The sequence below is a fragment of the Meriones unguiculatus genome, chromosome 2, assembly GCF_030254825.1.
Source record: "Meriones unguiculatus strain TT.TT164.6M chromosome 2, Bangor_MerUng_6.1, whole genome shotgun sequence".
NCBI classification, from domain to species: domain Eukaryota; kingdom Metazoa; phylum Chordata; class Mammalia; order Rodentia; family Muridae; genus Meriones; species Meriones unguiculatus.
This window is the reverse complement of record NC_083350.1, coordinates 165,816,820-165,840,728: the sequence shown is the minus strand read 5'-3', so window position 1 is coordinate 165,840,728 and position 23,909 is coordinate 165,816,820. Positions and strand designations below refer to the sequence as shown.

Genomic DNA, 23,909 nt, shown 5'->3' with positions numbered 1-23,909 from the left:
ACAGACACACACAAACACATATACACACTCACAGAAACACACTCACACACAAATGCACTCACTCACTACACACCTCCACAATCATATAGACACATACTTATACATGCTACATACTCATACACACACACATCCACACACACATATCTCCTCACACATATACACTCAAAAACACATGCAAGCACACATGTCCACACACACACACCTCCTCACACATATACACTCAAAAACACATGCAAGCACACATGTCCACACACACATGCATACATCTACAGGCACACACACACTTCTACACACATACACGTGTACAAACACACCTATACACACATGCACACAAACGTATACACATACATATAAGCACACACATACACAAGTACACGTGTACAGGCATATAAATAAAATAAATGTTCCATGTAGAAAATATATTTAAATTTTTTAAATTAAATAAATGCACACCAAGCTCAAGTCCACATTAAGAAAATCATAATTTTCAGTTTAGTTTAATGCTAGGTATAGAATACAACGTTATCTCAATATACGAAAAAAATGATAAATGTTACATTCCATATAAACAAACTTAAGAATGAAAATATCATTACCTAGGTAGGTAAAAAGAGAAGGTACTCAGTATTTTCTAAAACTTGTTATGAATTTAATGAAAAAATTAGGAAGAGATGAAATTGAAATGTATCACAAGGCAATAGAAGCTGCAAAGAACAAAGCGATGGTCACCTGGTTAAAAGGTGAATGTACTATCTAAACTGTCTGGCACGATGCAGTGATACTGCTCTCCAAAGTTTTAATAGACTTACAAGAGTTAGGTAGAGCAATAAGAGAAGAGGAAGAAGTAAAGGAAGAAGGAACTCTGGGTGTTGGGTGAGGTAGCTCTGTGGGGAATGCACTCACTAGTATAAGGGCAGGAATTAAAAAACCCAGTAGACATGTAAACGTATGAAGGGCATGAGAAATAAACCTTAACACCTGTACTCAACAGACAAGAAAAGCCGGCCAGCTATGACTACTCAAATCAGGGAACTCTAGGTTCAATGACTTATCCTAAAGAAGCAAAGTGAACACTCTAGAAAGCATTTGTTAAATTTATGCAAGTAAATATCTCACTCTCTCCAGAAGATACACTGATGTATTTCATGACCTTCGAATCATAAGTCTCATCAATTAACCTCAAGCTCACTGGTGACTTCTGTCTTAAAATGAAGAGTGGATTCTGGTTAAGGGTTTCAGGTCCTGGAGGTAAGAAGGAAGGAGCTGGACAGAAGGTGTGTTCACACTGTGAAGTCTGTATGCTTCAGTGGCCTTCAGTGCACTTGGTGACTAAAAAGCAATTCAACATCACTAATAGGATTACCCAGACATGTCAAATTCAGAAAATATGAGAGTAATATGAATATGTTTGAATAATTTGAAATAAAAATATTTCTTACCAAAGAATCTTACTAAGCTTTTAAAGTTGATTCATAAGACTAAGTACTATTGCATTTGATTGTCTTTTGCTGTGCATGTGTCTGCATGCTATGATAGAGCCACACATCTCAATTGAGTGATCTCACTTTTTAACTCTATCATCTTCATCTCCATTGGAATTAGTGAATTATTCACATGATTATATTAATGTTCGCCAGCTATTCCTTATAAATTCTTTGATTTTAATCCATGCCTAAAAATATTTGACATTAGGAGAAGGGTGACACCTAGGACACAGTGTCTAAGGGGCAGGACAGCAGTGATTGCACAATGACCAACAGACTGAGCTCTGGGCCCTAGCAATTGTGTGATATGAGTCTTCTGTCAGATAAAGGGTTGGTGAAGATTCTTTCCCAATCTGTAGGCAGTCGCTTTGTTTTGATAACGGTGTCCTTTGCTTTACAGAAGCTTTTCAGTTTCATGCGGTCCCATTTATTGATTGTTGCTCTTAGAGCCTGTGCTGTTGGTGTTCTGTTCAGGAAGTTGTCTCCTGTGCCAATGAGTTCTAGGGTATTCCCCACTTATTTTTCTAGCCGATTTAATGTGTCTGGTTTTATGTTGAGGTCTTTGATCCACTTGGACTTCAGTTTTGTGCAGGGTGATAAGTATAGATCTATTTTCATTTTTCTACATGTAGATATCCAGTTGGACCGGCACCATTTGTTGAAGATGCTATCTTTTTTCCAGTGTATGGTTGTGGCATCTTTGTCAAAAATCAGGTGTCCATAAGTGTGTGGGTTCATTTCTGGGGCTTCTGTTCGGTTCCATTGATCCACCATTCTGTTTCTATGCCAGTACCAAGCAGTTTTTATAACTGTTGCTCTATAGTACAGCTTGAGATCAGGTATAGAGATACCTCCAGAAGATCTTTTACTGTAGGGGATTGTTTTAGCAATTCTGAGTTTCTTGTTATTCCATACAAAGTTGAGAATTTTTCTTTCCAGGTCTGTAAAGAATTGTGTTGGCAATTTGATGGGAATTGCATTAAATCTGTAGATTGCTTTTGGTAAGATGGCCATTTTTACTATGTTAATCCTGCCAAGCCATGAGCATAGGAGATCTTTCCATCTTCGCATACCTTCTAATTCTTTCTTCAGAGACTTGAAATTTTTTTCATACAAGTCTTTGACTTGCTTGGTTAGGGTTATACCAAGGTACTTTATGTCATTTGGGGCTACTGTGAAGGATGTTGTTTCCCTAATTTCTTTCTCAGCCCTTTTGTCTTTTGTATACAGGAGTGCTACTGATTTTTTAAAAAAAATGGGGAACAGAGCTAAACAGAGAACTCTGTAGAGGAATATCAAATGGCAGAGAAGCATTTAAAGAAATGCTCAATCTCATTAGCTATTAGGGAAATGCAAATCAGAACAACCCTGAGATTTCACCTTACACCCATCAGAATGGCCAAGATCAAAAATTCAAGGGACAACACATGCTGGAGAGGTTGTGGAGAAAGGGGAACCATTCTCCACTATATAAACATATAACATAGGATAAACCCGCTAAAATCTGTACATCTAAACAAACTAAGCAAAAGAGAGGACCCTAACTAAAATGCTCAATCCCCATCTTGAGAGGCAAAGAGGATGGACATCAGAAGAAGAAGAAAACAGGAAACAACCTAGGAACCTGCTACAGAGGGCCTCTGAAAGCCAGAAGAAGAAAACAAGAAACAACCTAGAAACCTGCCACAGAGGGCCTCTGAAAGCTTCTGCCCTGCAGACTACCAAAGCAGATGCTGAGCCTGATGGCCAACTGTCGGGCAGAGTGAATGGAATTTTAGGTAAGAAGTGGAAAATAGCAAGAGCTGGAGAGGACAGGAACTCCACAAGGAGAGCAACAGAACAAGAAAGTTTGAAAACAGGGAACTTCCCAGAGACTCATACTCCAACCAAGGACAATTCATGGAGATAACCTAGAACCCATGCACAGATGTAGCCAATGGCAGTTCAGTGTCCAAGTGGCTTACACAATAATGGGAAGAGGGACTGCCTCTGACATAATCTGATTGGCCTGCTCTTTGATCACCTCCCTCTGAGGGGGGAGCAGCCTTACCAGGCCACAGAAGATGACAATGCAGCCACTTATGATGAGAACTGATAGACTAAGATCAGAAAGAAGGAGAGGAGGACCTCTCCTATCAGTGGACTTGGTTAAGGTCATGCATGCAGAAAGGGGAGGGAGGTTGGGATTGGGAGGGGAGGAGAGAGAGGCTTATGGGGGGATACAAAATGAATAAAGTGTAATTAATAAAAGTTAAATAAAATAAATAAAAATAAATAAAAAAATAAAGCAGGTGGTGAGAACTCATAGCCAAACTTTGACCAAAGTAAAGGGAATCCTATGAAAGGAGAGGGAGATAGAAAGATTAAGAGGGGACAGTAGCTCCAAAAGGAGACCAACAGAACCAAAAATTCTGGGCCCAGTGGTCTTTGATGAGACTGATACTCCGACAAAGGAAAATTCATGGAGATAACCTAGAATCCCTGCACAGATATAGCCCAAGGCAACTCAATCTCCAAATGAGCTTCCTAGTAAGAGGAACATGGGATGTATCTGACATGACCTTAGTGGCTGGCTCTTTGATTACTTCCCCCTGAGGGAATGAGGCAGCTTTACTAGGCCACATAGGAATGCATTGCAGCCAGTCCTGATGACACCTGATAGGCTAGGGTCAGATGGAAGGGGAGGAGGACCTCCCCTATCAATGGACTGGGGAAGGGGCATTGGTGGATAAGAGGGAGAGAGAGCAGGATTGGGAGGCAAGGATAGAAGGGGCTACAGCTAGGATACAAAGTGGATAAATTGTAATAAATAAAAATTCTAAAAAATTTTTGAAATTCACATAATCTGAACACAATAACAAAAAATTTAATATAACAAAAAATTCTAGCTATAAAAAGCATCAAATATCTTAATAAGTAACCTGTAGAAATTCTTAAACAATGTAGAACATATTTTACTATTTAAAAAGCTTAACTAAAATTAAAATGAAGGATTAAAGGCACTGCATAATTATTTTCATAATTTAGCCATTTCTCAAAATTTTAAGTAATTTGTCTGATTTAATTTCCATGACCAAAACAGAACTGATCTCTCCAGTATGTCCTACTGGTCCCAAATATACTCTCATCCATGAAATTCTTTATAATGATTTTGTCTGAGGTGGAAATTTCTATAAATCTATTGCTGCACTATAGAATTGGCATGATATAGTGCATTTTTTCATCCTACTGTTGGGAATTTTAGTAGTACCAAGGATACACATGACATCCTAAAGTAAACAAGAGGTTGCTCATATTTTGTGTTTTATGGTAAATGTTGGCCAAAATCATGTTGTGAATATGACAACTTATCATTTGGGTAATGTCTTGAAATGTTCAAATTGTTCATGTATTTTCACTTAATAGAATGTTAACTAAAAACAACCCCATCACCACACAGAGGTTATAAACAGGTCATATAAAATCCAAGGTCTCAAGCTTTTTAAGGTATGTTACCTGCAGATTAAAAAAAAAAAAGCTTTAGAGAAAGAGAAGGAGGAGGAGAAAACATACCCAAGAGGAGTAGATGGCAGAATATAATCACACACAAGGCTGGAATCAATAAATTAGAAATAAAACAACAACAACAACAAAAATGCAAAGAATCAATAAAACCAAGAACTGGTTCTTTGAGGAAATAAAAAAGATAATCAAACCTTTAGCCAAAATAGTTAAAAGGCAAAAAGAGAGTTTCCAAATCAATGAAAACAGAGCCATAACAACAGACATTGAGAAAATTCAATGGATCATTAGGTCTCCTTTCAAAAGGCTGTGCTTCACAAAATTAAAAAATAAAAGTGAAATGGAAAATTTTCTTGAAAGATTCCACTTAGCAAAGTTAAATCAAGATCAGGTAAAAATGTGAATAGTCCTATAACCCAAAAGGAAATAGAAGCAGACATTAAAAGTCTCCAATTCAAAAAGAGCCTAAGGCCAGGACCTGTCATAGCAGTAGTCTACCAGACTTTCATGGAAGAGCCAATATCAATACTCCACAAACTATTCCACAAAATAGAAACAGAAAGAACATTGCCAAACTCATTCTATGATGTCATAGTTATCCTGACACCTAAACTACACAAAGACACAACAAAGAAAGAAAATTTCAGACCAATTTCAGACTAAGAACTCATCAAAATATCATCCATCATGATCAAGTAGTATTCAGTGCAGGAATCCAGGGATGGATCAATATATGAAAATCCATCAACATAATCTACCATATAAGCAAACTGAAAGAAAATAGCTCGTGATCATCTCATTAGATGCCAAAAAAAAATCATTCCACAAAATCCAACACCACTTCATATTAAAAGTTTTGAAAGGATCAGGGATACAAGACCTTACCTAAACACAATAAGGCAATATACAGCAAGGCTATAGTCAACATCAAGTTAAATGGAGAGACACTTAAAACAGTTTCACTGATATAAGGGACAAGACAAGGCTGCCCACTCGCATGTTATCTCTTCAATATAGTACTTGAAGGCAGAGCCACAGCAATAAGACAACTAAAGGAGGTCAGGGAGCTACAAACTGAAAAGAAAGAAGTCAAAGTATTGATATTTGCAGATGATATGACAGTGTACTTAAGTGACCCAAAAAATTCCACCAGAGAACACTTACAGATGATAAACACCTTCAGCAAAGTGGATAGATACAAAGTTAATTCAAATCACTCAGTAGCCCTGTTGTATGCAAAACAACAAACAGGCCAAGAGAGAAAAACTTACACCTTTCACAATAGTTGCAAATAATACAAAGTAACTCTAACCAAGCAAGTCAAAGACCTGTATGACAAAAACTTCAAGTCACTGAAGAAATTGCAGAGAGAGCAGAATGGAAAGGTATCCCATGCTCACGGATTGTTAGAATTAACAGAGTGAAGATGGCATCTTATCAAAAGCAACCTGCAGATTCAGTGCAAACCTCATCAAAATTCCAGCATATTACTTTAATACCTTGAACAATTCTAGTCTTTATATTGAAAAACAAGAAAACACAGAATAGCAAAAAACAATCCTCTACAATAAAAGAACTTCTGGAGGTATCTCCATCCCTGACTTAAAGCTATGCTGTAGAGCAGTAATAAAACTGATGGTGTTGACATAGAAACACAATGGTTGATCACTGATACCAAAACAAACATCCAGAAATAAACTCACACACCTATGGAAACTTGCTTTTTGACAAAGGTGCCAAAAAGCATACTATGCAAAAAAAGAGAACATCTTCAACAAATTGTTATGGTCTAAAAGGATGTCTACATAAAAAAAATACAAATAGTTTTCTTGGTCTCCTTGTGTGGCTCTTGTCCCCTCTGGGTCTTTTTTATATCCCCCTTCTTCCATAAGACTCCCTGTGCTCTGTCCAAAGTATAGCTGTGAGGCTCTGCACTCCCTCTGAGTGGAATCTTTTAGAGGACATCTGTGGTAGGCTGCAGTCCTATTTCTTCTACTTCTTTTGGTGTCTATCCTGTTTTCCCTTGTGAATGAGAATTAAGCATATTCACTAGAGTCCTCCTTGATGTTTAGCCTCTTTAGTCCAGGGGGGACTACAGAGACTGATGAATCAACCAAAGACCATACATAAAAATGACCTAGATTCCCTGATCAAATGTAGACCATAGACAGCTCAGTCTCTATGTGGGTTCCCTAGTAAAGGAGGAGAGACAGTCTTTGACATGAACTCAGTTGCCTGCTCCTTGATCACTTCTTCCTAGTGGGGGTATCTAGCCAGCCCATAGAGGAAGAGGACCCTGGCAGTCCAGATAGGACCTGATAGGGTAGTGTCAGACAGTAGGAGATGAGGACTGCCCCTATACGTAGACTAAGGAAGAGGGATTGGGGAGGAAGAAGGAAGGAGTTTGGGACAGGGAAAGGATGAAGGAGGAGCTACAACTGGAATACAAAGATAATAAATTATAAATAATAACAACAACAACAATAATAATATATTTACAAAAAGAAAAAAAAACAAATAAAAACATATTCATCACCCTGCACAAAACTCAACTCCAAGTGGATCAAAGACCTCAACATTAAAACCAGTTATACTAAATCTACTAAAAGAGAAAGTGGGGAAGAGCCTTCAACTCATTGGCGCAGTAGAAAACTTCCTGAAAAGAACAACAACAGTTCAAGCTCTAAGATCTACCATTAATAAATGGGATGTCTTGAAACCAAAAAGCTTCTGTAAGGAAAAGGGCATGGTCAATAGAACGAAATGACAGCCTGCAGATTGGGAAAAGATCTTCTCCAATCCTACATCTGACAAAGGGCTAATATCCAAGATATATAAAGGACTCAAGAAACTGAAAACTGACAAAATAATCCAATGCTCTGTCAAGAACTCTGTCGTCAGTACACTTCAATTATTTCAGTACGAATACATGAATAACATACATATAAAAAAATACACTTACTGCAACTTCCCAAGACAAATGCACCACCATGCAAGTAAATGATAGCTGGTCTCAGTATTTCAGACTTCTTTTTTGGCAAGTACAGACGAACAGGAATGTCACTGAAGTTTGTGTCAATCACTGTTATGTTTTCATCTGAAACTGGTTTTGTAAGGAAAACTGATGTTGAAGTTAAAAATACGTCGTCATATTTCATGAGACCTATTTCTTCAAATAATGTGGCCTATAAAAAGACAAAATTTGAAACATTATACATTTTAATTTTGTATAAATTTATTTTATATTAATTATATTTTATTCAGTTTGTATCCCAGAAGAAGCCCTCTCCTTTGTCCCTTCCCACTCCTACCCACCCTCCTTCTTCTCCCATAACCCTCCCATATTCTACTGGTAGGGGAGGTCCTCCTCCTCTTCCGTATGATCCTAGTCTATGAGGTCTCATCGGGACTAGATGCATTGTCTTCCTCTGTGGCCTGGAAAAAGTTGTTCCTCCCTCAGGGGTTGGTGATCAAAGAGACAGCCACTGAGATTTGTCAAAGACAGTCTCTGTTCTCATTACTAGGGAACGTGAACACTGAGCTGCCATGGACTACATCTGTTCACGGGTTCTAGGTTATCTCCATGAATTGTCCTTGGTTGGAGTATCAGTCTCAGAAAAGACCACTCGGCCCAGATTTTTCAGTTCTGTTGGTCTCCTTTTGGAGTTCCTGTCCTATCCAGGTCTTTCTTTCTCCCCCTTCTTTCCCTGCACTTTGCCCAAAGTTTGGCTATGAGTCTCAACATATCCTTTGATACTTTTCAGGGTATTTACATTTACACAATGGAATATTACTCAACAATTAAAAAGAAGGAAATCATGAAATTTGCAGCAAATGGTGGAACTAGAAAAGATCATCCTGAGTGAGGTACCCCAGAAGCATAAAGACACACATAGTTTATACTCACTTATAAGTGGGTATTAGACATATAATATAGGATAATCATACTAAAATATGTACACCCAAAGAATCTAAGCAAGAAGGAGGACCCTGGTTAAGATGCTCAATCCTCATTCAGAAATGCAAATGGAATGGACATTGAAAGAAGGAGAATTGATCATCTTACCCCATGTCCGCTCAATTGATTATCTTTTTTAGGTGTATAGATTTCATTATGTTTATCATATCTTATAGGTCTATATAAGTGAGTATATCCCATGTTTGTCTTTCTCCTTCTGGGATATTTCACTCAGAATGATCTTTTCTAGATCCCACCATTTGCCTGCAAATTTCATGATTTCCTCCTTTTTGATTGCTGAGTAGTATTCCATTGTATAAAAATACCACAATTTCTGTACCCATTCCACCGTTGATGGACATCTGGGTTGTTTCCAGGTTCTGGCTATTACAAATAGAGCTGCTATAAACATGGTTGAGCAAGTGTCCTTTTTTTGTACTTGAACAAACTTTGGGTATATACCTAGCAGTGGTATAGCTGGGTCTGGAGGAAGCACTATTCCTATTTGTCTTAGAAAGCGCCAGATAGCTTTCCAGAGTGGTTGTACCAGTTTACATTCCCACCAGCAGTGGAGGAGGGTTCCCCTTTCTCCACAACCTCTCCAGCATGTGTTATCGCTTGAGTTTTTCATCTTGGCCATTCTGATGGGTATAAGGTGATATCTCAGGGTCGTTTTATGACTGGCTCTTTGGTCTCCCCACCCCCGAAGGGAGGAGCAGTCCTGTTAGGCCACAGAGGAGGGCTTTGCAGCCAGTCCTGAAGATACCTGATAAAACAGGATCAGATGAATGGGGAGGAGGTCCCCCCTATCAGTGGACTTGGAAAGGGGCACGGTGGAGATGAGGGAGGGAGGGAGGGTCTGGGAGGGAATGAGGGATCGGGACACGGCTGGGATACAGAGTTAATAAAATGTAACTGATAAAAAAATAAATAAATAAATAAATAAATAAAAGAAGGAGAAAACAGGGAACAAGATAGGAGCCTACCACAGAGGGCCCCTGAAAGACTCTCTAAATTTTTATTTTAACAAAGACAAATGTAAAAGATTGAATGATCATAAAATAAACCATGTGATAATATTCTAAATTTTATAACCTAACACATTTTGGAAGCATGAAAATCTCAGCATGGATATGTGATTTAGACCTAAACAAAATTGTGTCTGTCAACAATTCATCATGGATAATCCCATCCCTTCCTGAGAAAATATAGTTACTTATTGGTTGATGAAAAATGAGTAGTCATTTTTTTCATAGCTGTTAATGTGTTACCCTTTCTGTAGTAAATAATCTTCCAATGCTCAAGAAAGAAATTCATTAAATCATTGGATGGCACAAAAGCATGAAGACAAGAAGACCTAATTGCTGAGAAAATGGATTCTAGTAGGCACAGAAAGAGATTTCATCGGTTAAATGCATAAAACTGTCAAACAAACAATAAATAAATGCTTGGAGATATTAATCTGTTATTGACCTAGGAACTTCATCTATATTTGCTACCTTTTATAAGTTGGAAGTTGCTATGCATATTACCAGAGGAAGAAAGTAATATTTCAAGATACAACTATACTACTCCTGGGCATACTCCAGAATATGCTCCTTGATACCATAATGTTATTTGCTCAACTAGGTTCATAGAAGCTTTATTTTAATAGACAAAAGTTGCAAACAACCCAGATGCCCCACAACCAAAGAATGGATAAAGAAAATGAGATACATTTACACAATTCAATACTACTCAGCTATTTAAAAAAAAAGAAAGCATGAATTTTGCAGGCAAATGGATGGAAATAGAAAATGACTTTCTGAGTGAGTTAACCAAGATCCAGAAAGAAATACATGGTATACACTCACTTTATAGATGGTATTGGCTATAAAGTACTGGATAACCATGCTACAATCTACAGACCCAGAGAAGCTAAGTAACAACAAGGGCCCAAAAGAGAGTGCTTGAGTCTCACTCAGAAGGAAAAAAAACAGACATCTGAAATAGATGGATGACAGGAACTGGGCAGGAGAAGGTGAGCAGAAGGGAACTGGGATGGGGATTAGATGCTAGGAGAGTGGGGGGCAGGGAGGAGTGAAAAGAGAACAGAAATTCGTGGGGGAGCATCTCTGGGACAGGGGAGGCTCCTAGAAGTCTATGGGGGTGACCCCTAGCTGAGACTCCTAGAAGCAGGGAATAAGGCAGATGAAGTTTACACCTCCTATAATCAGGTGGGTCTTCCCGTGGAGGAGGACACCAATCCACCAATAAAACCTTTGACCCAAAATTTGCCTTGCCTAAAAGAAGTGTAAGAATAAATATGGAACAAAGACTGAGGGAAAGACCAACCAGTGACTTGCCCAACTTGAAACCCAGCCCATGGTCACTATTAATGACAGGAGCCTAGCATAACTGTCTTCTGAGAGGCTTCATCTACCAGCTGGTGGAAACAGATGCAGAGACATGCAGCCAAAAAAATAGGCAGAGCTCAGGGAGTCTTTTGGAAGAGTGGGAGGGAGGATTGATGGAGCTAAGAGGGTCAAGGACATGGCAAGAAGTCATATGGAGTAAAAATTAGTGGGGGCTCACAAAGACTGAACACGAATGGACAGACCTAGGCCTTCCACACATATGTAGCAGATGTGCCCCTTGGTCATCACGTGGGTCTCCTAAAAATCTGAGTAGAAGTCTCTAACTCTGTTGACTGCCTTTGAAGCCCTTTTCCCTAGCTGGGCTACCTTGCCTAGCCTCAGTGGAAAAGGATGCTCTTAGTCCTGCTGTATCTTAATATGCCAGCATGGGTTAGTGCCCATTTGGGTGGTCTCCCATTCTCAAAAAAGGGGAGGAAGAAGTGGGAGGAGTGAATACAAAGGTAGGACTGGGAGAAAAGGAAAGAGGGAGATGCAATCAGGCTCAAAGTGACCAAATTAATTAATGAATGAAAAAAATAAAAATAGAAAAATTCATATTTCAAAAATACCCAAAAAGCTGAATTCATAGAATCCATGCAACATGATTCAACAAGATTCTATTAGATGATGTTGTAGAGAATTTCAACTACAAACACACATGTTTTTATTTTGAGAAACATGGAACACTTTGAGACTTTGGACTAGAAAAGTGATTGGACATTTTAAAACAGACTTAATGGGACATTCTAGTAGTTGCATGGAAGACAATATTGGTGAGGCTGATTTGAACTGTGGGGGACCAACTCAAGAGGTTTCTAAGAAGTGTTTCAATATGTAGTCTAAAGAGTGTTCTTGTGATGTTTTAGTGAAATGTGTGGCTTCTTTCTGCCCTTAAAAAGTCTACCTGAGGCTAAATTGAAGAGTATTGGATTAACAGCTTTGGCAAAGGATGTCTCCAAATAACACAGTGTTTGTGGACTGTGTCCTGTGCTTCCTAGTGGCCATGTTTATGCATATATTAATAAAAGGAGCAGGACAAGCAAAGAAAAATACAAAGTGTATACAGTGAGAGGAGAAAGGGGACACCATGAAGTGCAAACAGATTAAAGAAAAGCCTGATGCTAAATCGAATACAGGAAGTAGTGACCTCAAAGCAAAATACAGTTCATTTAAGCTTCCAAATTGTGAAAAGGAATTAAAGAAAAGCTTAGGGTCAGGCATGGGGGTGCACACCTCTAATTGCAGAACACAGAAGGTAGGGGCTGGCAGACCTCTGAGTTCAAGGCAAGCCTGGTCTACAAAGAAAGTTCCAGGACAGCCAATCTTAAACAGTGAAGAATATCATTGAAAACAGAAAACTGAAGAAGATGTAATTGAATGAGGCAGGCAGGTTCCAGCCCCAGCAAGCAGCAAAATTTGGCAACTTTGGCCAGGTAGTTCTGGCTCTAGTCAAGTATGGAAGAAAGGGACTCCATGGCTAGGGAAAGTCACTGTGGCCAGGCATGTGTCAGTGGTGCATATTCTTGGAGTCTTAGAAAGGCCACTGTGTGAAGCTGGGAATGTGAAGCCTGGATGGCCATGGAGACCCCAAAATGTTGGAGATGCCAGAGCTGTGGGAACCTGCTGAGAAAAGCTGCTCACAGGGAGTGGAACCAGCCCAAGAAGTGTGTTGTAGTCAACAGAGCTGGAAGGAGTTGAAAATCTGAAGAACACTTTGACATCAGACATGGAGATGCACAGTTTGGAGTTTGTCCAGCTGATTTTCAGTCTTCCTTTGGGCCAATATTTTTTTTTTCATCATGTTCCCTTTTTTTCCCTTTTGGAATGGTATGTATATTTTGTGCCATTATAATATGTGATCTCTTTTTTTGTTTTATAGGGGATTTTATAGGTGTTATAGGGGATTATAGTTAAGAAAATCCTGGAATATCAAAAGAGACATTGGACTTCTAAGCTTTGGTGAGACGGTGAGAGACTATGGGGAATTATAAAGTTGGACTTAATGCATTCCTGCATTATGATTGGTCTACAAGACTTTAAGGGCCAGTGAATTAAACATGGTGGTTTGAAAGAAAATAGCTCAACAGGGAGTGGCTTTGTTGGAGTAGGTATGGCCTTGTTGAGGGAAGTGTGTCACTGGGGCAGGTTTGACTTTTCAGATGTTCAAGCCAGGCATATTGTGGCACTCTCTTCCTATTGTCTGCCAATCCAGATGTAGAACTCAGCTACCTCTCCAGCACCATGTCTGCCTATGTACTGTTGTGCTTCTGACCATGAAGATAATAGAATAAATCTTTAAAATGTAGGCCAACCCCAATTAAATGCCTTCATTTTTTTAAGCATTGCCATGGTCACATTATCTTTTTACAGCAACAGAAACCCTAACTATTACACAGTTTTTCTTTAGATTTGTAGAGCCTAGAACATGTAGTAAACTTCAGAGACCAAAAATCCATCCCTCAGAAAAGAACCACACAAAACTTATAAATAGCTTAGTCCTCATCTGCTAGTCCATGATTTGAAATCTGAGATGGGACCATCTTTTGTGAGAGTTTCTACTTCTTTGTTTTGCTAGCTGTACAAGTAAATTTTTTCTTTGTTTAAACGACTTCTTATTGGGGGGACAAGGGCCTTTTCTCAGTACAAGACATGAGTGTGGACACATTTATACTCTACCACATCCAAAGACTGAAATGGACTAGAGTCTAAACCATAAAGGAGTGGCTCCTTAAGGGGCATTATGGATACAAAATGTAGAACTTTATTTTTAATTTAAATTTAATTTTTATAATTTATTCAATTTACATCCCATTTATTGCCCTCATTGTAGGTCTCATCTCCTCCTGGTCCCACTCTCTGGACATTTTATCCCCCTATTCCCCTCCCCTATTTCTTAGAAAGCCGAAGTCCTCCTCACCTACCAACTGACCTCAGCTTATCAAGTCCCAATAGGACTGCTTGTATCCTCTTCCTCTGTGGCTTGGAAATGGGCCCCCATCCCAGTGGGAAGTGTTCAAAGAGCTGGCAATGGAGTCCATATCAGATATAGCCCCTTCTCCTCTTACTAGAAGACCCACACCGAGACTGAGCAGCATATTGGCTACATCTGAGCAGAGGCCTAAAGACACACATGGAATATACTCACTTATAAGCAGTCATTAGCCATATAATACAGGATAACCATACTATAATCCACAGACATAAAAAATCTAAATAACAAGGACGACCCTAGGGAAGATGCTTAATTCTCATTCAAAAGGGCAAATGCAATAGACACATGAAGCAGTTGAAGAGAGGGAACAAAATGGAAGACTACCATAAATGTCCTCTGAAAGACTACCCAGCAGGGGATCGAAGCAGATTGCTGACTCACAGCCAAACTTTGGACAGAGTGCAGTGAGTTGTAAGAAAGAGTGGGGCAACAGAAGGTTGGAATGGAGAGAAGCTCCAGAATGAGACAGAAGCAACAAATCTGGGCCCAGGCAGGCCTGCAGAGACTGATGTACCAACCAAGGACCATGCATGGAGAGTACCAAGGCCCCCTGCTCAGTTTTCTTTCCATTGTTAGTGTGAGGGAACTAACTAGATGCCTCCTGGTCCAAATGACAGACATGCCATGCCCTTCCCACCATGATAGGGAAGAATCTTCCTAAACTATGAACCTAAATCAATCCTTCCTTCATTCCTTAATGAGTGAATTAACACAAGGCTTCTTCACCATACAGTACATCTTTATTTTCTTTTTTCCTTTCTTTTTTTTTTTTATTTGTTTGTTTGTTTTTTGGACTTTATTCCCTCTAGAGCTGTGAGGAACAAAACTTTGTTGTTCATTGTTTATATTGGATATGTTTTCCATAATATTTTGCTATGCTATTGTAATCTGAATAATCTAAGACAACCCCAAACAATAAGGAGCATGTTTCATTATTCCGTATAAATATATTAGCTGGCCAAGAAAGAACTGAATGTAGTTAGTGAACATGAGCCACAAAAGAAAGAAGGGGAAAACACCAAGTGGGTTTTTTTGTAGTTTTAACAATGAAATAGGCTTTTTTTTTCAGTTATGGGTGGTAAATAAATTCATAAACATATATTTGATAGTGAAGCATAAAATCCAATGTGAAGGTCCATAGTTTTAGAATTGCTTTTCTAACTGTACAGTAATTTAATGATTTGTTTAGACTTTGAATCAGGTTATTTTTCGCTCTGTGATGCTTCCTTACTTAAAAGGTTTTTACAATAATTTTTTTTAAACTAAAAATTGAAGGGTGGTGACATGTTCCTTCCATGGCTAGAGGTGCTTTCCTGGAGGCCTGATGACCTGCTGCCAATCCCAGAACCCACAAGGTGGCAGTAGAGAATTAACTCCCAAGGGCTGTCTTCTGACCTCCACACGCATATACATAAATACATACACCACATGAACACAAATACATGACAGAATATATAAAAAAAGAATTAAAAAATTAAATTCTACCACATATTGTGTTAATTAAGTAATGAATCTGAATCTGATCAAGCCACTGGGTTCTCCTTGGCAATTCATTAAAACAAAGGAAGAACTCAGGAAACTGCCAAAGGAGTATGTGATAGCAAACCCTAGACACTATTAGAAACTACAGAAGTCAAACATAAAATTTGTTCACCAGATAAGTTATAAATAGTAATGGTCCCCCTGTTTAAGACATTTAAAATATAGCATCTTTTCAAATATATCAATTATGCATAGTATACTATAATACTATGTTAACATCTAAATATATTGATATAAAGTCCAGTGAAACAACTACATTTGGAAAGAGAACATCTCTGATTTTATTTTATCCTGAGAAAGATAGGTGGGTGGCTATCTGGGCTTCATTTCTCAGACATTGTAGTTTCTGAGCTCACAGATAGAATGGGACCTTATTACTTATGCATTTTGTGATGATTTTTACAATTTTTAGTTTTTTAACTTAAAAGTTCTTAAAAACTATCCAAATACTCCTCCCCAGGGAGAAAAGATGGAAGTGAGTAATGCTTTATGACATCAGACTTAGTAGATAATGATTTTGTGCATAGGAGACCAAAAGCACAGATTGGCTTGAAATTCTTTCTTTGTTGGGTCCGGTGATTGTGGTTTCATAGAATGAGTTTGGTAATGTTCCTTCTGTTTCTGTTTTGTGGAATAGTTTGAAGAGTATTGGTGTTAGCTCTTCTTTGTAGGTCTGGTAGAATTCTGTGCTGAAACCATCTGGCCGTGGGCTTTGTTTGGAAGGGAGACTATTGATGACAGCTTCTATTTCCTTAGGGGATATAGGACTATTTAATTTATTTACCCAGTCTTGATTCAGATTTGGTAAGTGGACTATATTGAGAAAATTGTTCATTTGTCTAGATTTTCAAATTTTGTGACATATAGGTTTTTGAAATAAGTCCTAATGATTCTAAAGATTTCCTTAATGTCTGTTCTTGATTTCTTGAATATTTTGTGTCAATAATTTTATAGATTTTACATTTCTTTGACAGATGCATCAATTTCTTCCTTTGTATCTTCTATACCTGAGATTCTTAACCCAACTTTATATTCTGTTGGAAATGCTTGCCTCTGTAGTTCCTGTTTTCTTCCCTACATTCTCCCTCCCCAGGATTTCTTCAGTTTGTGCTTTCTTTAATATTTCCATTTTCAGATCCTGACCTTTATTCAGTTTCTCCATCTGTCAATTTGAACTTTCTTCTATTTCTTTCAATGATTTACTTATTTCCTCTCTAAAGATCACAATCTGTTTGACTGTATCTTCCTGTATTTCTTTATGGATTTTTTTGGTTTCTTCTAATATCATCTTCACAAGCATAGATTAAAGGTCATTTTCTTGAGTTTCAGTTGTGTTAGAGTGTCTAGGGCTGCTTGCCTTTGGATAACCTGGTTTTGGAGATAGCGTATTGCTTTAGCTTTTGTTGATTTTGGTTTTGCACTGTCCTTTATCCATCTGGTTGTCTCTGGAATTGGCTGGTAGTTTCTTGTGCCCTGTGGAGTCCAGTGAGGGAAGTGCAGGGTAGGAAAAGCCCTGGGCAAGAAGTTTGATGTTCCCAAAGGAGCCCTCCTCAGATTGTTGGTTACAATCTCCTATTGGCTCGTGGTACTCAGATAATTGCTGAAGCTCTCCTCAGGTGTATGATCCAGTGGACTAACTGGACTCCTCAGGAGCCCAAGGGCTCTCCTTGCACCACGGAAATTCCCAGAGAGAGCTGCCTTGCCATTGGCTTTCTTGCATTGAGGTTAAAGAGCTGCAGCTGCCCAAAAACTGTTAGGTGTAGCTATCTTTTAATTTTTTTTTCATTATTATTATTGTTATTGTTATTATTATTATTTACAATTTATTTACTCTGTAGTCTGGCTGTAGTACCTTATCTCATTTCCTCCCGCTCCCACCCTCCCTCTTTCTTTCTCCTTCCTCTTTATCTCACACATGTCCACTGATAAGGGAGGTCCTCCTCCCCTGCTATATGACCCTAGCGTATCAGAGGAGCCTGCAGAGATTGATGAATCAAACAAGCATCATGTATGGAGAAGACCTAATCACCCTGCTCAGATGTAGCTCATGGGCAGCTCAGTCTCCATGTGAGATTCCTAGTCAGGGAAGCAGGGGCAGTCACTGGCCTGCTCTTTGATCACTTCCCTCTGGTGAGGTGGGCTTACTAGGCCACAAAGAAAGAGGGTGTGGCTGTCTTGAAGAGCCAATGGGGTTTCCTCTCAACTCTGAGACCTAGTCACAGTTCAACAGGGCAGGGTAAACAAGGCTTGCAGGCCTGTGACTAGCTCCAGGAGATCCAGTGACTTCAGGAACCCGAGAACTTTTCTGGGAATTAGCTGGGTGACCGGAGGTCAGACCCAATTGTTTTCCTCACTGTGGGTTTTCTGGGAAACATGGTGGCTGGTGTTTGGGGGACCATATTTGGACTGTTGTAGCAGAAATGTAGCAGTCATTTCTCCCCTGCTGATCAGACATAGTGTGCAATCAGTGCTGACATCTTGGATCTCGCTTGAAAATTACACAGGTTTAAGGTAAAGGGAATGATATGTTCTGCTACATTAATCATCATTACCACATTATGCCACATGAAACACAGCAATCACAAAAGGAAAAATATTGTATTCTTCTATTCAGATGATACATTTAAAATAGACAACAATTCCAGAAAGTTGTTAAGACAAAGAGAAACAGGAACAGAAATTAGTGTTGTAAATGGGGACATCAGTGTGCTTAAAGCTGCTGATTTACCTACAAAACATAGTGGTGACAGTAAACTTAATAGTTTACTAAAATTAAAATAAATTAAAATAGTTTGCTAAAATTAAAATAGTTTGACAGTACTTGCTGGAAAAGATGGCTGATTAGAAGCCATCTTTGGCTTCTAATCATTGATCTTATGGAGGAGAAAATTGCAGAAGAAAAAAAAAATCATTTAATTTTGAAGATCATGAGAAATGATAAAAAAAAAAATCATCAGACAGGTCAAAAGCCCAGAGAAACGGTTTAATCAGGAAAACGAGGCACAGCTCTGTCTTTCTCCCTGGAAAAGAAGATAGAGATGAAAGCTCAGGCATAAGTTAAAGCAGGGAGACCTGCTACAAAGTGATAGGCAGCCCCAGTCACAGGCAAAAACTCCTGTTATGACAATCCTAAAATATAAACACAGAATTTAAAGCTTCAGACTATTTTGTAGCTGTGAGAGACACTCCTAAGATTGGAAAACTTGAAAAGGAGACACTCAGGGATGTACAAGCTGGGGAGTTTCTGGAGCAAAGAACCTGCCTGACCCACAGGCTGCAAAGCTAAATTTGGCCAGCAGAGGCTCCTAGTATGCCAACAAAGGAAGCTTGGAGGGTGACAGTGGCTCTTTTTTTTTTTCCTTTTTTTTTTAATTTTATTTTTTTCTTATCAGTTACATTTTATTAACTCTGTATCCCGCTCCCTCATTCCCTCCCAACCCCACCCTACCTCCCTCATCTCAACCCTGCCCCTTTCCAAGTCCACTGATGGGGGGGGGGGACCTCCTCCCCATTCATCTGATCCTGTTTTATCAGGTATCTTCAGGACTGGCTGCAAAGTCCTCCTCTGTGGCCTAGCAGGACTGCTCCTCCCTTGGGGGGTGGGGAGGTCAAAGAGCCAGCCTATTTCTAACAGGAACTCAATGACAGTGGCTCTTTTAGATATCTAGTCCCTAACAGTCGAGGCTTAGAACCAACCTGAACAGTAGTTAAAATGAGACTATTCCAGCTTTGACCGAATATTTTATGCAACTGGCAAATTTGATGTTAAAAGTTGGTACCCACATTTTTATTTTGTAAATTTACTTTCTTTTCTTTCCAGTGTATGTTTAGTACTATTCTTAAGTGCCATCATTGCTGAAAATGGGTTGTTTTTATTTTTCCTTTCATTTATGTATTCTTATCTGTATCTGTTTTTTTCTTGTGCATGTTTCACTCTTGCTCCTTCTTACCCTTACCTAGCGCAGATGACCTTTCTTCTCAGTTACTTTTATCTGATAGTGCTCCTTTTTTTCTCTTTTGTTGTTTCTTGATCCTTTTATTTAACTAACTTAACTGCTTTATATCATTGATTATAAGCTCATAAGTTAATATATTTTGCAATTCAATATTCATTGGTGGTATATTAGTTTTGAAGTAGAATACATTAGAAAAGTCCAATTATTAGATTTACCTAACACTCATTTCACTATTATCTGGACCAAAGTGATGTAGAGACCTTGCAAAAGCAAAGGGTCATTGTCCTTAAGAACCTGACCACAAAGGCTTACTTCAGCCAACTATAATATACGCCTTAAAATCAAAAAGATGACCGCAGAGCAGAGTGAGCTTCTGTAAAATCTTACCTGCTTGCTCACCCTAACTTGAGGTTTTAGAGTATATAATGGGAATGCAAAATGGACCTGACACCAATGCCATTTCGGTGCTCTCCTAGCCTCAGTACACTGGCGATATAGTTGCTGTTGTTGTTTTGTTTTATTTTAAGTATGCCTCTATTTGGCTTTGTTGGATGTTATACCTTTTACAGAAGTTTGATTATTCCTCTCTGAGTGGTACTGAGAATTGACGATTCAGAAACTACTCATTTTGAAGAATTTTAAATAAAAGATACATCTAACCAGACAGAGTTTTAAATCAAAACACAGAAACTCACAAACACATTAAAATCCAGAATATATAAAGACTAGAAAAGATAATTTTCTACAATTAGTAAAGTCAGAGACACTGATGTGGTTCAAAGAATGGACAAGGAATTCTGAATTCTACTTTTAAAAATGACCAATGACTTCAAAGAGCTTACAAACAAGTAAATGCACAAATAAGTCAATTGAGGATTACAAAAAAAAGGAGGCACTCTAGATGAGAAGGTCAGCAACGAAATTCAACTTCTGAACAACAACAAAAACAGAAACAGCAATAACCAGGCAAGGTGCTGCTGACTGGTTCTCACAACTGGGTAGCAGAGGTGCAAGAATCTGGAGTTTATGGACAGCCTAAGCTATACAGCAACTTCAAGGATGGCTTGGATTGTGTGAAACTGTATTCTTCCTCAAAACATGTGTACAAAAATTAAATTTTAACAAGCACAATAATAACGATGTAAAATATCAGCCACAGACAAGTTTTAGAATCAAGAATATCAGGAATGAAAAATGGCAGATGAAATGCTGTATTCTGATATTTATATTTAAAAAAGGACTAAAATGTTATGAACCTATCTATTGAGAACTAAGAGATGAGATTAATTATATAGGTTTTTCAGATAAAAACAGAATGATGATTATTCACAAAATACAGATAATGTCATTTTGTACCTGGACATGCCTTTGATATTTTTCTTACACGCCCAAGGTCACAAATTCAGCCTCAATTAGAAAGTACACATAGAACAAATTGTATTCATATTGTTAGCCCTGTAACTCCAATACAATGAATCTAACACATTTCTCCAACACCTTTATTGAATAACAGCCTGATTTTATGCTGGTAATATTTGCAGTTTTAAAGAATTGTAGACAAACAGAAAAGATCAGAACTGCTCTTCTTATGAACAGCAAATACTAACACCTAAATCCTTTTACTCTATAATTTCATCATCTATGCTCTAAAGCAGGAAAAGTTTACTTTAGTCAATCTATCTTATGTACTCAGTTCCATTCCTCCAGGGGCACAGCCTGTATGGCCTGTGCCTTTAAACAGTATTTTCAGAGCTCTTAAAGTATTGTAAAATGAGGTCTTAATCTGTTCCTAATTCTATTGGCCAGTCAGAGACGGTCAGTTATCTCTGTTAGCCCTGCATTAATTAATCTGCTTAAGTTTGCTTAAGGGTGGATCCCCAAAGAAGATTCCTGGAGTCATGACCTCATTTAGAAATTCTTAGGTTCACAATCTCCAGGGGATCAGGAAGACTTCCAAATAGGGACAGATAACATTATTTTCCTATAAGCCGAAGAAATAATAAGTTTATGACTTTTCTACACACACACACAAACACTTCAGAAATAACTTTCTCAGGAAAATACATAAAATAAATCATAATGTAGAAAGTTCCCAAGAATTCAAAACACAGAAAACAAAATCTAAAAATGAAAAACAAAATGACAGATCACAACATGAAACTCAGTTTTTCTAGAACTGTGTCCAACAGCTGTGCTGGTTTCATGGCTTTCACCCTTTCCAGTGGATATGGCTGTGCCACAGAAGACCAACAAGTATAGACACAAACCATAACAAAACTGATTCTACTGTAGAAATTTAAGAATGTATCAACAAATATAATATAGTATAAACACATATAAAGAAAGGAAAAATGAGAAAAGAGGGAGAATTGAAATGATGAAATGAAATGAAACCTGAGTGCTTCGATGAGTTGAGAGAAGAAAAGGTTTTAGATTTTCACAGAAAATGTAAAAATCCAGACAAGCAAAAGAGGGCATAGATGCCCAACTCCAGGCATATGTGAAGTGAAATTATAGACACAAAGACTGATAAGTGATCCTGAGACAAAGATGACCATACTGAAGGGGTCAGGGTCACTTGTTCCTCTTTTTTAATTTATTTATATTTTTTAAATTACAGTTTATTCAGTTTGTATGCCCAATGTAACCCATTCGTCCCTATCCCACTATCCCCCCCTACTTCCCCCCCCATGCCACTCCCCAAGTCACTGATAGGGGAGATCCTTCTCCCCTTCCATCTGACCCTAGCCTATCAGGTCTCAATCAGGACTGGCTGCATTGTTTTTTCTGTGGCCTGGTAAGGCTGCTCACCCTTCGAGGGGGGTGATCAAAGAGCCAGCCATTGAGTTCATGTCAGAGACAGTTCCTGTTTTCCATTGTTAGGTAATCCACTTGGAGACTGCGCTGCCATGGGCTACATCTGTGCAGGGGTTCTAGGTTATCTCCATGAATGGTCCTTGCTTGGATTACCAGTCTCAGAAAAGACCCCTGTGCCCAGAATTTTTTGATCTGTTGCTCTACTAGTGGAGCTCCTGTCCCAGGTCTTCCTATATCCCCCTTCTTACATAAGATTCCCTGCACTCTGCCCAAAGTTTGGCTATGAGACTCAGCATCTCCTTTGATACCTTGTTCCTCTTTATGTGAGGTCACCTCTTGTATTTGTTTGGGGGCAATGCTAATAAACACCTACTTTATGCTCATGATTTCAATAGGTTGTATTATAAGTTGTCTGTTGGTCCAGTTAATAAAAATATTTCACTAAAGCTACATGCCTGCTTATTAAGGTGGTTAGGCTGAGAAGGAGGATATATTAGAAGGACATCAAAATAGCCAGATCAAAATTGGCTGTGAATTGAGTGTTGCAAAAACACTGGTAAAATATAACAATCATTTTCATGTTGCTTCACAAACAGCACCAAAGCCAGGATTGACAAACTAAAGTCCCAGAATCATATAAACACAATATGTATCTGAATGAAAGAACGTTACTCAAATATTTTAACAACGACAAAATGAATTCAAAGCTAAAACCAGCACAAAGAAAAGTGAAAATCAGGTAGAATTAGAAAAAAAAAAAAGCCACAATTAAGTTCAGACAGAAGTAAGCTCAGCTGTGTGACTCTCTGAAGATGTTGTGCTCCACCTTCAGGACACAGAAAATATCAGAGACTGAGCTAAGTGTGTTATGGAGTAAGTTCAATTCATCATATATCTGCATCCCATTTCCTCTCTATTTTTTCTTCTTCTTCTAACCTCTATAGGTCTGGAATCTCCAGACAGGCAGTCTACCCTGGTCTGAGATATTCTAAAATGCTACATAAACTACCTCTAATTTCCTCTTCCAATCAAAATTTATTCACCTTTAAAAAGCTAATCTGATTTACATGGTAATATTCATAACTTATTTTGAGAGAACTTATACATGTGTCAACCAAAGCAGTGTGTTCTCATTAAAAAACTATAATCATCACCCAATACATCTCTCACACATTTCAAATAAAAGCTAAGTGAGGTGCAGGACTTGACATTCTTTCCTTGAACTAACTCCTGCTTCTAATTGAATTCTCAACTTGGTGGACT

General features: G+C 38.4%; 1 protein-coding gene across 1 annotated transcript in view; it reads right to left on the bottom strand.

The window, feature by feature from the left end:
* The window catches only part of LOC110539609 (arylacetamide deacetylase-like 2), a 42,375-nt gene that overhangs the window by 6,631 nt on the left and 11,835 nt on the right, over positions 1 to 23,909 (bottom strand). Inside the window, exon 2 of the mRNA XM_060376936.1 lies at positions 7,948 to 8,170. Within this exon, the coding sequence (XP_060232919.1) occupies positions 7,948 to 8,170 (223 nt within the window). The remainder of the gene's footprint in view (positions 1 to 7,947; positions 8,171 to 23,909) is intronic.